At 42.5% G+C, this 14,191-nt stretch overlaps 1 protein-coding gene across 2 annotated transcripts in view; it reads left to right on the top strand.

Annotated features, from left to right (window-relative positions):
• Positions 1-563: 563 nt before the first annotated feature.
• The window catches only part of stat5a (signal transducer and activator of transcription 5a), an 86,473-nt gene continuing 72,845 nt past the window's right edge, over positions 564-14,191 (top strand). Inside the window, exon 1 of one of the 2 annotated variants that reach the window (XM_080724967.1) lies at positions 564-816. In XM_080724967.1, coding sequence (XP_080581093.1) covers positions 796-816 — 21 coding nt within the window. In that variant the 5' untranslated portion in view covers positions 564-795. The remainder of the gene's footprint in view (positions 817-14,191) is intronic. The other variant, XM_080724968.1, reaches the window with a different exon arrangement.

The raw sequence follows: 14,191 nt of genomic DNA, 5'->3' as shown, positions 1-14,191 counted from the left end.
AGTTGTTCGTTCGTTCTCGTTCTGTTGTCAAAATTCAAGGTCTATGATATGGTGGAAAATAGAAAGGATGGAGTCTCACTCACAGCAAGTGAAATGTTAGTGTGAATAAGCTAAATAAAATATCTACAGCGTATGTATTCGTAGTATATTTATCTGTATTAGTAGCCTATTAGTGGGCGGTTTGAGAGAGAGCGAGAGAGTGTGTGTGTGGTGGAAAAAGTCTGGAATATAGGCTAGGCTACCGTAAGTAACTATAGTTATTTATAGTTACTTTGTAACTAAACCTTTCAAATAAATCTAGTGGAGTAAAAAAAAAAAGCACAATAGGCTATAATTGTATCCGAGATGTTGTGGAGTGGGAGTAAAAGTAGAAAGACTCAAGTAAAGTACCAATACCTCAAAATTGTACAGTACTTGAGTAAATGGCACGCGAGTATGTATTTAGTTACTTTTTTTTACACCACTGGAGACATGCAGTGGAGAGGGAGGGTGAGAGAGACAGAGACAGAGAGAGAGAGAGAGAGACACAGAGCGAGTGAGTGAGTGTGTGTGACTGAGAGAGAGAGAGAGAGAGAGAGAGAGAGAGAGAGAGAGAGAGAACGAGAACGAGAGATAGAGACAGTGAGTGTGAGTGTGTGTGAGAGAGAGAGCAAGTGAGTGAGTGAGTGAGTGAGGGGGAGAGAGAGAAGTGCGTAGTGAACTGTTGGAAACTAGCAGCTTGTGAGGAGGGCTTCGTGTCGTAGGTCTGGCCGCTCCGCTCCGTTCACGTTGCTCCAGGTTCCCTGCTTGACTTTTATGAAAGAGGACAACACAGAGGTAGGTCCGCTCCACCACTACACTACACTACACTACACTACACTACATTACACTACACTACACTACACTACACTACACTACACTACACTACACGGCCGTGGCCCTGACTCTACGCTGCGCTTCTGCCGAGAGACCGAGGGTCTTCTCTTTACTGGGAAAGAATGCTCTGACATGACAGCGCTTTGTAAACAAACTGCTCTGCGCTGTCTCTCTCTCTCTCTCTCTCTCTCTCTGTGTGTGTGTGTGTGTGTGTGTGTGTGTGTGTGTGTGTGTGTGTGTGTGTGTGTATGTGTGTGTGTGTGTGTGTGTGTGTGTGTGTGTGTGTGTGTGTGTGTGTGTTTGTGTGTGTGTGTGTGTGTGTGTGTGTGTGTGTGTGTGTGTGTGTGTGTGTGTGTGTGTGTGTGTGTGTGTGCGTGTGCGTGTGCGTGTGTGTGTGTGTGTGTGTGTGCGCGCGCGCCCCCCTATGGGTATAGGAGCGCTCTTCTATGTAAACATGGACATAATAGTTTCAGTTAATATTTGCCATTGACCAGTTGACTCCACTAATGGTTGGTTTTCTTTCCTCCGTGTTGTTGTTGTTGTAATAAACCTAGTGAATCAACAGGCAGGCAGGGACGCCCCCCCCCCCTCAGCCTTGCCTGTCAAAGCGAGAGAATGCAACGCTGGTCTTTACACGGCACAAATTGTGATCTACACATGAGGCACAAAGTCTCAAGCTATCAGCTGAAATAGGACTGTAAAGATAAATGCTGTGTACATAGAGCATGGACATGTTTTTATAGGCTGGGGCTGCAATAACCGTTAGACAGAGACAGACAGCGCTCAGGCGCATATAATCGCGTAATGAGCGTTGCTTGCTTCTAAAGTTTGACAGGTGAAAGCCTGACTGCTGCCGCTGGGTAGAAGCAGCCATTGTCTTCTCTCAAGAATGGCCCTCATTTTGTCGAACATTGTCGTTTTCCTAGGATGTTTTTTTGATAAAAATGCAAAAGGTCTTTAGACTCTTTGAATTTCTGCAATGGCGCATGGTGCGGAAAGTATCTACTGTCCTGTAGTGTTGTTGTAGAGGCTGGACTGCCAGCTTTGCAGTCGCACACCTTATGTTTAAAATCATATCGGAGATTGTCCAATGCACAACATAAAATTAGCCTGTATTAGAAGTTTTTCTTTTGTCATAGATAAGTCTGGGTTGGTTTGTGAAAATACAGCCTACTTCTTGGAAAAAATAATACTTTGTAAAGTAAATAGATTGTGTTAATACTGTATCTTATTGTATGTATTGTAGATGATAGCATACTGATGTTAAATAATAACCTTTGTGTGTCAGATGTAAGGGAATATATTGAAAGGTCAATTTAAATCTGTCCATGGAGACTGAATGAACTCCTGAACCAACGCCTTGGTGTTTAATAAGAGACAAGTGTAACTGAAATGTCACTTGAGCTTTGATGTTTCTGCTTCAGGTGTGTGTGTGTGTGTGTGTGTGTGTGTGTGTGTGTGTGTGTGTGTGTGTGTGTGTGTGTGTGTGTGTGTGTGTGTGTGTGTGTGTGTGTGTGTGTGTACTGTCTGTCATGCGAGTAATTGATAACTCATTTAATTCTCCACAGTAGTGACTCCAACTTACCTTCCTGATTGTCTTTCATCACATAGGCCAACATGCAGAATGCTGACTCCCTATAAGCGCTATGATCCCTACTTTGATGTGATATCATATTTGCCTTGGACATATGCTCCTCTAGTGTATGTCATTACCGTTTCATATCATATTCAACATGCCTGAATGACTGAACTCAACTGTCTACACCAGGGCCTTGTGTCTGTGTTGCATTTATCGCTTGAAAATCAGTTATTTACAAAGTGTAAATTAGGCATTTATCCTCACTGATTCTAATATTCTATAGCGGCTATAATTTGATGAGCTTAAGGTCCTCTCTCTCCAAGGCTGTCAGAAGGCTTCATTTAGGGCTGTCACAATTATTACATAATCGTCTAATTGCAATTATTTTACATAATCGCGATTATTTTTCACAATCTTCATAATCGTGAATGTTGAAAATGTTTCATATATATTCTTTTTAAAGTAAAAAATAGTGGAAATAGCAGATCTGCAAGCTCACATTGATGCGACGCGTTGTGAGCTTGTAGATCGGCTATTTCCACTATCAATGTTATTTTTTAAGTAGAAAGTTGTCAAATATGTCCATAATTTCTTTGTATATTTAGGTTATGTGTCATATCTACCATGTACAACTTCAAAGCCTAAAAGCCAAACAGAAATGTAATTATCAACGACAAAAACACAATTAAATCGTTAATCGCAATTATTTGAGTGACAATTAATCGTCATGTAAAATGTCCTATCGTGACAGCCCTAGCTTCATTTAATGATGTCTCTTTTCCAGAGAATGTTAGAGAGGCAGGGGCTGAAATTTCTAAAAGGGCCTTTGGTGGAAAATGTTGAAAATAGCAGACCTCCAAGTTCACAACGCTTTGTGAACTTGGAGGTCGGCTATTTTCGGTGTGTTATACCACACTGAACTAAGCACAATCAAGTCAAAACAAGAGATGTGGTGTAACAGCATGGATTTCTACACAGAAAGGGCAATTCTTTCAATATTAGATGCTGCATTCAAGTTCAGGAGAGTTTGGACAAGGCAATTTCCTTGAATGCTTCCTTCAGGTGTGGCATGGAAAGAGGGCATTTGTATTTCTTTCACTATTGTAAAAACTGCATTCATGGTCTGGAGAGAGCACTTTTTACAGACACTGATACAGTGCACGTGCCTGCTCTTTTCTATCAGCTGGAGGAAGTGAAACAGTTTGCCGTTTGTACATGACATTAGCTCTGGTCTGGTTCACAACCTGTTTTATTAACATAGCCCTTCTAATGGTCTTTTCAAACTTGCCCAGGTCATTGCAGGGTACATTATCTGTTCTGCTGCTCAAACAGTCCCTGAGACTTGCCGCGTTGCGACATGTTGTGAGATTGGAGGTCGGCTATTTTCGGTATATGATTGATACCACACTGAACTAAGCATTATCAAGTCAGTATCTGCCGTAACGGCATGGATTTCTACATAGAGAGTGCAATTCTTTCAACATAAGATGCTGCATTCAAGTTCAGGAGAATTTGGACAAGGCAATTCTCTTGAATTCTGCCTTCTCGCATGGAAAGAGGATATTTGCATTTCTTTCACCACAGTAAAAACTGCATTCATGGTCTGGAGAGGGCACTTTTTTACAGAAGGATAAAAGGGCAGGGGCTCAAGCCCCCTTTGATGTCTATATGTGTGCATGTGCCTGTCTGGCTGCTCCCTTTTGCCTGAGAGTGAATGTTTTGGGATTGGCACAGGGACGTAGCAGTAGCACACCAGTCAGGCATGACTTCACTGGCTGGCACAGCTGCCCTGCATGATATGGCTGGCTAAGCGATATGACTTCAAATCAATAGCACGATTAATTCAAACCTTTGCCTCAATTAACAATTAATGGACATTTAGCAATTTAGCAATGTGTTGTGAGCTTGTAGATCGTCTATTTCCTCTATTCTTCTGTAAGTATAAAACAGGGTTAAGTGGTTAATCAGACTAATCCATTTAGTCGATTAACAATAACTATTAGAATAGTTTTGTGTAGATTTGTTGAAGAAGCAGACCCAGGAGTGTAAATGGGAAGGGAAGGGAACCCTATGCCCCTGCCTTGATTCTCTGATTAGTCTGTGCCATGTGCTCACGGCATGGCATGTTCATAAGCCTCTCTAGGGTTCTCACTTCTCATCACTTCATGACTTTCCCCACTGTCAGGCAAATATGTCAGCTCAGCACTGGAAGATGATAAGTTGTGATAAGAAGTCTTCAGTAAGGGGGGGGGCTTTCAGAAGGTTAGCTGACCTATTCATGACAGTGTCATAATGAATGGCTAGATGTTGGCCTATTACAGTATGTGGTTTCCCAACTGACTAAGCTGTGAGTCAAGGGCTTAGAATCACATATGCAGTGACTGTGCGATAGCCTGAGAGTCTGTTGTCTGACAGTTGAGGAGGAGGATGGATCGAGAAGTCATTGGTCTTATGTTTTGTTTGTGAAAATATACTCTTTCCGGACCTTCACATAAGTTCACAATAAATAATAGCTGAGCAAAGAACATTTTGTCACTGTCAGACAGAAACCTAGGTATCTCCAGGTTTCAAATGTGTACCGTATGTTTTTTTCTAAATTAAAGCCCTACTTCATTATACAAAAGTGTTGCATGATTTACAAATAGTGGCTTTTGGACACGTCCTTAAAGGGATAGTTCACCCCAAAATGACTGATGATTTTTTCCCCCTATCGATTACTCACCCCATGCAGACTTGAATTCATCGATATCTTTTTGTTTTTGTCGCATTCCTAAGCCACTCATTTCAGGAGACTCTTTATGACTCCATAGGGAACCACTGCTGGTCATCAAATTATTGGTTTAGGAATGTGACAAAAACAAAAACAAAATCCATGAATTCCAGTCTCCATGGGGTCACGCACAAAACATAGCAGATCTGTAAGCTTCAGTGCTTTGTGCTGTGCCTGTGACTTGTTGTGAGCTCACCCTTCTGTAAAGTTTCACGTACACGTTGGATTGCATAGAAGGCACAGGTACACTTTTCTGTGGAAAGTGGAAATGGATGTCGCTGTATCTCCTTCCTCTTCTAATCTGTATCTGGCCCCGTGTTTCGTAACTGCTGTACAGACATCATTGAATTTCCCCGGTGGGATCAATAAAGGTCTATCTATCACAGTGGTTCCCAAACCTTTTAGCCTGTGACCCAAAAGAGAAAAGAGACGTTTGCCCTGGACACAAACTAGTGAAAACAGCAGATCTACAAGCTCACAATGTGTCGTTTCGCACCGCACTGTGAGCTTGTAGATTGTCTATTTTCACTACTTCTTAAACATTTGTTGTAATTTCTGAGAATTTTCTTATTTATTTGTTCATAAATTACTGAAAAAATAATGAAATTTGTTTGGAATACATGAAAATATTGGCTTTTTTGGGAATGTTTTGAAATGTTAGGAAACAACAAATTATGGGACCCAAAAAGAAATTTCAGCAACCCACAAATGGGTCCCGACCCACTGTTTGGGAACCAGTGATCTATCAGACACACACACACACACACACACACACACACACACACACACACACACACAGGCAAAAGGACGTGATCAGGAAGTAGGCGGCAGACGTGCACACTCACTGCTGCCCCCTCCCCCTTTTTAACTTGAGCTAATGCTAATCCACCGGTCACATGACCATGAGCTCTTAGCTTGGACTATAGGCTGTTGCCCTGGGGCACTCATCTGCCTGTCAAACAACCCGGCTGACTGTTGACAACATGTCTTCCTACAGCTCCACTGCTGCTGCCCACCCTGCACCAAACATCACTCAAACCGTCCATATATTTCGTTGTTGTCGGGTGGAAACCGTTCGTTTTGTATTTATCATTTGAGAAATGATTCAAAGTAGTGAACATGGCCGGTCTACAGCATTGTGTGCTTGTAGATTTGCTATTTTCGCGACAGTGTGGTATGGTGAAGCTGGGCTTTACTTTACCGAAAACCATACAAATTTGAAACTTGGAGATACACGGTTTCTGCCCGACAGTGATGCTATATTTGTTAACCAGCATGATGATTACTAGCTCTGTTCCTTTTTTGCCTTGACACCAAATCTCTTTGCTGAAAATAGCTGATCTACAAGCTCACAATGTGTCAAAAATGTGACATGGGTGTGAGCTTGTAGATCTGCTATTCTTCCTGAATTTTCACCCCGGAATAGGGATGCCAGGGTTCATTCGGGTAAGGATGGCCGGGAGTTGTACCAGCTTTCTGGGAACGGGAGGGAGATTGTCGGTTTGATTCCCGGCTCCTCCTAGCTTGTGTCGAAGTGTCCTTGAGCAAGGCAATGAACACCTAACTGCAACCAGTGTGTAGGTCAGCTCCTTGCATGGTGCTGTCGGCGTGTGAACGTAATGCACTTTGTAAAGGCCTTTGGATAAAGCGCTATAGGAATTTAGACCATTTAGCCTGTTCATGTCAGAGGGTGATATTAACAATTTCAGAACAATCTTCTTGTCTCTTGTTCTCTCTCTCTCTCTCTGTCTCACTCATTCTTAATGAGTTCCTCTTCTCACCTCTCCAGTGAGTTCAGTATATGAGGGAGGGGTGGATGTCCATGGCTTCCAGACAACTGAGACATGATAAGACCGTGCTGTGTTTTATCTCAGAGACACAAACAATAGAATAGCCCGGCTTTACACGCCCCATAGGAAGTTGTTCACTAGAAAGAAAGGTGCGTTCCAGTAAAAGGACTTAATATCCTTGAAAGTTGCTGACGGTGCACTGGTTTGGTTGCTCCGACTGCAAATTGTATGTAGAGAAATAGCAAATACAGGCCAGAATGCAGATAGGATTAATCATTTCCTCATATTTACACAATGCCCCCTCTGCAACCCTAAATACACAAGAGCAAAATGCTGTTCCAAGTTGGTGCAGATGGTTCTGCCACCACAGTGACCATCATCCTGAGACAGTGTCACATTACTGTAAAACATCCTCCCTACGATCAGGGGGAACTACAGCATTACGGTACTCTGAATACTCCCAGTACAACTTCCTACTCTCCGATAGAGCAGTCATGATTCACAATGATGGCATCTTAGTTGACGATCAGTTATCATACAAATAATTGCATTTGAATTGTGGTGTTGGGAGTCAAGTTTGCGTGTTATTGGGGGGCCCGCTGGCCTACTGGTCCAGGTGCATACCACTTAGGCACTACTGTCCTATCAATAAAGGCATAAAAGCCCAAAAACAAATCTTAAAAAAAAGTGTGCATGTTATTTTCTTTCCATTCATTTATCTATTTTTTTCACAGAGAAGCACCTCTCTTTGCGGTAGTTTGTGAGTCATATTGGGCCTATTTCATTCCATTTCCATTCAGCCAAACAACATTATCTATCTAATCAATAGATATAGAGAATGCAGTATTTGTGCATTATCATGTAAAGATGCAGCCTATCCTTCAGACAGGGGCATTTAAGAATGCTTATGTTAAGAGGAGTCAACTCAAGTTCAGCACTAAGGCAGCAGAGTTCAAGGGTCACAGACAGGCATAGTATGAGGATTATGGGTATTCTTTGCATTCCAGTGGGTCGTTGAGTTCTCATGCTTCAGTTCAGTTCTTTTCCCCTGTTCTTTTTAACCTACATGTATAGCACCTTTTTTTTAAAATGTTGCATTTGGCCGTTTTTCACGGTAGGCTAAATGTCTTAGTGTGAATTTCTCCATTTATAACTGCGAATGTACAAATGTCACCTTATGGAGACCTATGGATCCATTAGGTTACATTTGTATACGCGCAGAGTTAGATTGACACCGAGGCTTTTACTGTGTATTAGTGCTGGATTTCTGGGTTGCCGTTACCATAAGGAGACAAAATTACCACAGCTACGTTCAAGCCTATTACTGGATTATAGTAAATGAGACATGACTGGCTGCCTTGCTCACTCACAGATTAATCATATGTGCTGCAGCCTGGCAAGAGACAGGGAAAGATTCATGAAGTCGACAGCCTAAATCACTCAAAGCCAGATGAGTTGGGGACATGAGATTATCTATGTTTTATTTATCTATCTGTATACACCGTTGGCAAGGACGTATTATGTGAGTGAAATCGGTAATTAAAAAAAAAAGTTGCTTGCTTCAGTTGCTTATCATAATTATTTATGACTAAAAAGTTGCTTGCTTCAGTTGCTTATCATAATTATTTATGAACATTTTGTGTGTGTGTGTGTGTGTGTGTGTGTGTGTGTGTGTGTGTGTGTGTGTGTGTGTGTGTGTGTGTGTGTGTGTGTGTGTGTGTGTGTGTGTGTGTGTGTGTGTGTGTGTGTGTGTGCGTGCTGCGTGCGTGCGTGCGTGCGTGCGTGCGTGCGTGCAGTATTTCTGCATGTATTGTAAATTAGATTTAGGTCAAGAATGCTCTTTTATGTCTGTGTACAAAAAGCATAACGTCTGTCAAAGATTACTGTAGAACTTGATTAAAGATTATAATGAGCTAGAAAAAAATCCTTTGTCTGATACTCTTTTATTACAGTCGCCTTTAATCTGTTGTTTGATCCAAATAAGCAGTGGAGCTGATTGACCGAGAACAATTGACAGTCGACCGCGGACTCACTGTAGTTTTGTTTTGTTAATTTATTGATGACATTCATCATCATCATCATCAGAGGGGTAGCCTAGCTTAGTGAGTAGAAAAGCTGTCTGGTAATCCGAAGGTCACCGGTTCGCTTCCTGTCTTTGATAGCCCCCCCCCACACACACACATCAAAGTATAAATCAGACTTAATTCTAGATACGATGCGTAGAGCGTGGTCTATAGCCAACACCAACTTGGGACTCCTGTATCACTGCCCTCCACACTCTCCTATCTAACATCAGGGTCTTGAGCTCTGCAGGGTTGTTAGCTAAGCTGTCTCGTTGGCGTCACAGTTGCTTCTACACAGGTGGTGCGCTTCTTGCCTTTCCTGACTCTGCCATGGGTTGGCTTCGCTAGTGTCAGTTTGCTTGCCTCTGGTTCTGGCTAGACCTCATTCAAAGTTCATGTATAATTGTGGATCTCTTTCCCTATACTATCCTGATAATGTAGTTCATGACTGCATCTGTAAGATGCTCTCATTAAACAATATGCATGTAAGGGGAACACAGTTCTGTTAATAGAACAAATACATATCAAATCCAGGTCATGCATGTGGGTGTGTATGGTTATGGTATGAATGTGTGTGTGTGCTCATGCATGTGACTTGCTGTATCTGTGTACAAATGTTCAAAATGCCTGCACGCATTACCGGACATATGTATGTGGTCAGATTTCATTTGATGTACATTAAAGTGTAAACCTATATGTCAGATAGTGATCGGAATAGTGTAACATTTCATAATTATTTATGACCATTTTGTGTGTGTGTGTGCGTGCGTGTGTGCGTGCGTGCGTGCGTGTGCAATAAATCTGCATGTCATGAATGTACACATGTTCAAAATGCCTAAATCTCAGATAGTGATCGGAATAGTGTAACATTTCATAGCAATGTGTCTCAGTATTGGCACATGACATTCTGTAAGCCCAACCTTAGGCAACGTTTACAGTGTATTTTTAAGCACTATAATCAGGTGCTTAAAAAAGCGCTATAAAAATGCCATCCATCATAGTATACGTGCGACCATTACGTGGAGACTTGGTACTGACTGCAACTACATCCCATACTGTTAATTAACAGCTTTCATTTTGTGTAAGGAAGAGTGATTAATCAGCTTCATCAGACCCTGCATAAGCCAATAGTCAATGCCCTTGTGCAATGTCTGATTGAGTGGCCAAGTGAACTCTCTAAGGAGAAAAGTAAACCTACAGCCCATCCTTACAGGCTATGGGGGTATTAACAGGACTACAGATCCCTCTACGTGGAGAACTGGTGGTTGACAAGTTTTCCTCCAATCGGGATAGAGTGGGGCCTTCCTCCAATCATGGTCAGGTGGGGGCCTTACGTGCATCAATGTACTTAGTTACTTTACATCACTGCCTAGCTAAGTCTCTGCAAATGCCAATGGTTAATGTGCAATTTCAGATCTCTGTTTTATAGTAACAAGTAGGATAGTAAAAGAGATTTCACTTCTCCCGTGTTCAAAGGAATTTGAGGATACTAGTCTGCTGGTTGACACCACCTTCACTACTACTCTGCTTCATTTGAACACTGTCCCATGCCTGCCCTTAAAGGCATTCAGCCATGTGAGTTCATCACATGTGATGTTAAATGTATGCACAGACAGAGAGAGAGCAGGGAAATAGAGATAGAGGGACAGAGGCAAAGAAAGGGAAGCATAGAAAGACTAGAAGCAGTGCTCATCCGAGCACAGGTCTCTCCACCAGGTCAGGTATAGGTTATTGTGGCCTCCCGGTGGCACTGTAATAGGCCAATGTGAAAAGGGTGCCTTCTTCGGCCCCTCCACCTTCAGATCTCCGGAAACTGGAGTAAGAGAGGAAATGACAGATTCACCTACCCAGGACAGAGTTGTGAGAGACTGGGAAAGTTCTTTGTGCCGGTTGCTCTCAAGTTATACAATGAGACACAAAACGGACTCGCAATTTCACGAGTGCACGCTGTGTTCATGACTTGAGGCATTTTGTTCAAAACGGACCAATCCTTCAAAGTGTGGAAGCCAATCTTAGCCAACCAGGATAGAATATGAAAAATTGTACAGATCCATGTTGATCACATGACTGTAGAGATATGTATACCAATTGATGCGTGATTTTTAGACAAAATCTGTAGGAGTACTGTCAAAAAATGTGTTTAGCAAAAATTGGCCTCATGGTGGCGCTAGAACAGGCCCATGTGAAAACTGTGGGGCAGAGGTTCTGAATTGGCATCCAGGGAGTGTGTGTGCACAGTTTGCCAGTGACCAAGCCAAAAGGTGCCGGAGATTAGCTGGTAACAGACGGACGGATACAAGGACGGACGGACAGACGTACACACGGACGGACAGACAGACAGGGGGCAAAACATTGTCTCTGCCATGCCTTTCGGCCTGGCGGAGACAATAAGAGAGATGGAGAGAGAGAGATAGCGGATAGAGAGAACGAACAATAGTGCAGCATCATCGTTTGTTCATCCTCACTGCATTTTACAGTGCTCTTCAGGCATTTGCTGTTCTCACGTGTTCTCTCATCTCTAGCCTTGCTTTGTATACGTATATAGCACAGGGCATGAAATGGTGTCTGTACGAGGGAATTGAGCATTATACATGGATAGGACAACACTGGAGGGTTTGTTTTGTGTCCTTTATTCTGCCGTTACTGTTAGTTACGGAAGAGGCCGCATTCTGCTTTGCATTGTAAAACATTGTAAAGAATGATTTGGTGGCCATGCAAATAAAAACAAAATATCTATGTGTACTGTATTACAAGGGCATATCCAATTTCATGTACATCTTTTCATCTTTTCCCCCTTTTTTAATGCCTTTTATTGATAGGGATAGTCCTCACTCCTTGGGGTGTTTTTTGTCACATTATTTATATATATACACACACACACACACACACACACACACGCACACACACGCACGCACACACGCACGCACGCACGCACACACGCACACACGCACGCACACACACACACACACACACACACACACACACACACACACACACACACACACACACACACACACACATAAGATCTCACTCCAGATGTGGAGTGACATGCAGCAAAGGCTGTTGGGATCGGGACTCAAACCCGCGGCACGCTGTGAGCATATTTTAGTTCAGATCTATTAGTCATTTTGTGCCCAGCATGTATGATTAATGTTTCCGTTCTATTCTTTTTATCTGTAGACACATTGTGAGAAGTACAGTGATCCTAACAGAGAACAGTACAGGTTATATAGTATCTGCATGTAGCAGAGTCCATATGATCTTTTTAAGGAAAGGTTGTGAGCATGTAGATCTGCTATTTTCACAATGTTCGCCTCTTGCTTACTTCATATTTGGCAGTTTGGTATTAAAATGGTCTTGAAAGTCCTTAAATTGTCACTTTATAAATGTGCAGATACCCTGTATACACTTATGTTTTTACATTAAGCTAATCATCTGGAGACCCCACAAAATAAGGTATTGGATACCTGACAAGTCAATGCATTCAATAAGCAGAGAGGATATCTCAATCTGGGATTAGCTCACATAGATTCACAAAGCCTAACATGAGGTCTGGGGGTCCTTTTTCAGACTGACCATTGTTTTCAGCACATCACACTCATCACATTGTTACTTAAAGTGTTAGACTAGGATGTAAACAAAGTGTCGGCCCGACAATGGCCAAAATGATTTATTTTATCATTATTTTACGCTTTTTGTGGTTATTTTTTAATTGAAACACATATATGAAGCTTATTTTTTATAAAATATTTTCGAAACATTATTTTTATTTTTGCATCCGTTTTTCAAGAAAAAGTTGACTATATCTCCTTTAACATCAATAATATAGTGATTTAAGAAGGCATCTCAGTGGAGTGGGCTGGGCTGGATGTGGGGGGATGGGTCGTTGTGGGCTTGATTCGCCTGTCTTCCTCCAGGGTCCATGCCCGGTTTATCCAGATTATCCTTGGACCACTGCCGTAATCACTCAGATGCTACAGCGTACATCTCCGTAATACTGTTGATTCCTTTGTCGTCGCTCTGACGTGTGCTAGAGATGTCTCAGATAAGAAGAACTATCATATGACAGTTGCTTCTGCCCTCCTGCAATTTACCCCTTTTATCCCCGTTGGTGAATAGCCTGTGACCGGCCACTCACACGCAGTGGTATGCCAGCGCAGCATCACCATCATAACATTTGGATCATCATGCCTCTGAGTGTTGGTTGAAAGGGGTTTTCAATCTGTAAGGGCACTGTGCGAATACCATTTGGTGGGGAACAGCACAAGCCCTCAGGTGAATCCCATGCTTGCTTTCCAAATGCATTGCTACAGCACATTCCCTCAAGCACGTTCATGGTATCAGATGATTACACAGCCTAGCCTAGACCTAGTTCAAAGCATGTTTGAATTTAAACTCAGAACTTGCGATCAATGTGTCACACGCGCTTCCCTGCAAGAGACATCTCCTTGTAGTATTTCTGTTCGTCCTATGATATTTGACACACCTTTGGCTAGCCAGACAGAGTCGAAGCAGGGTATCTTTCTTTTTTTCTTTTTTTAACAGGCAGTCTATGGCAACAAACTGACAATAGAGCCTTTGATAGGATAAAAGTGTTGATGCTGGAGTCAGTGGCATTTTGTATGTCCAAAGGATTTGCTTTGCACACACACACACACACACACACACACACACACACACACACACACACACACACACACACACACACACACACCACACACACACACACACACACACACACACACACTCAACACACACACACACACACACACACACACACACACACACACACACACACACACACACACACACACACACACACACACACACACACTCTCCCCCTGTCTGTCTGTCTCTCTCTCTCTCTTAGAGACAAGGACTCAGCTACCGCTGTGCGTTATGGATGTCAGTGCTATGCCAAACTTATGCTCCTTCGTACAAAGGTGTCGCATGGCGAGAATTGCCGATCTACAAGCTCGCAGCGCTCCACATCCATGAGGTGTTGTGAACTTGTAGATTGGCTATTTTCATATAAAGTATAAATCAGGCTCCAGGGTCACAATAAGTGGTAGAGAATGAGGGATCCCCAAACACCTGCGTGTGCCAGACAGTATTGCTCTGTGACTATGGGTAG

Source organism: Nannobrachium achirus (genome assembly GCF_963921795.1).
Source record: "Nannobrachium achirus genome assembly, chromosome: 4".
In the NCBI taxonomy this organism is placed as follows: Eukaryota; Metazoa; Chordata; class Actinopteri; order Myctophiformes; family Myctophidae; genus Nannobrachium; species Nannobrachium achirus.
This window is presented reverse-complemented; position numbering and strand designations above follow the sequence as displayed.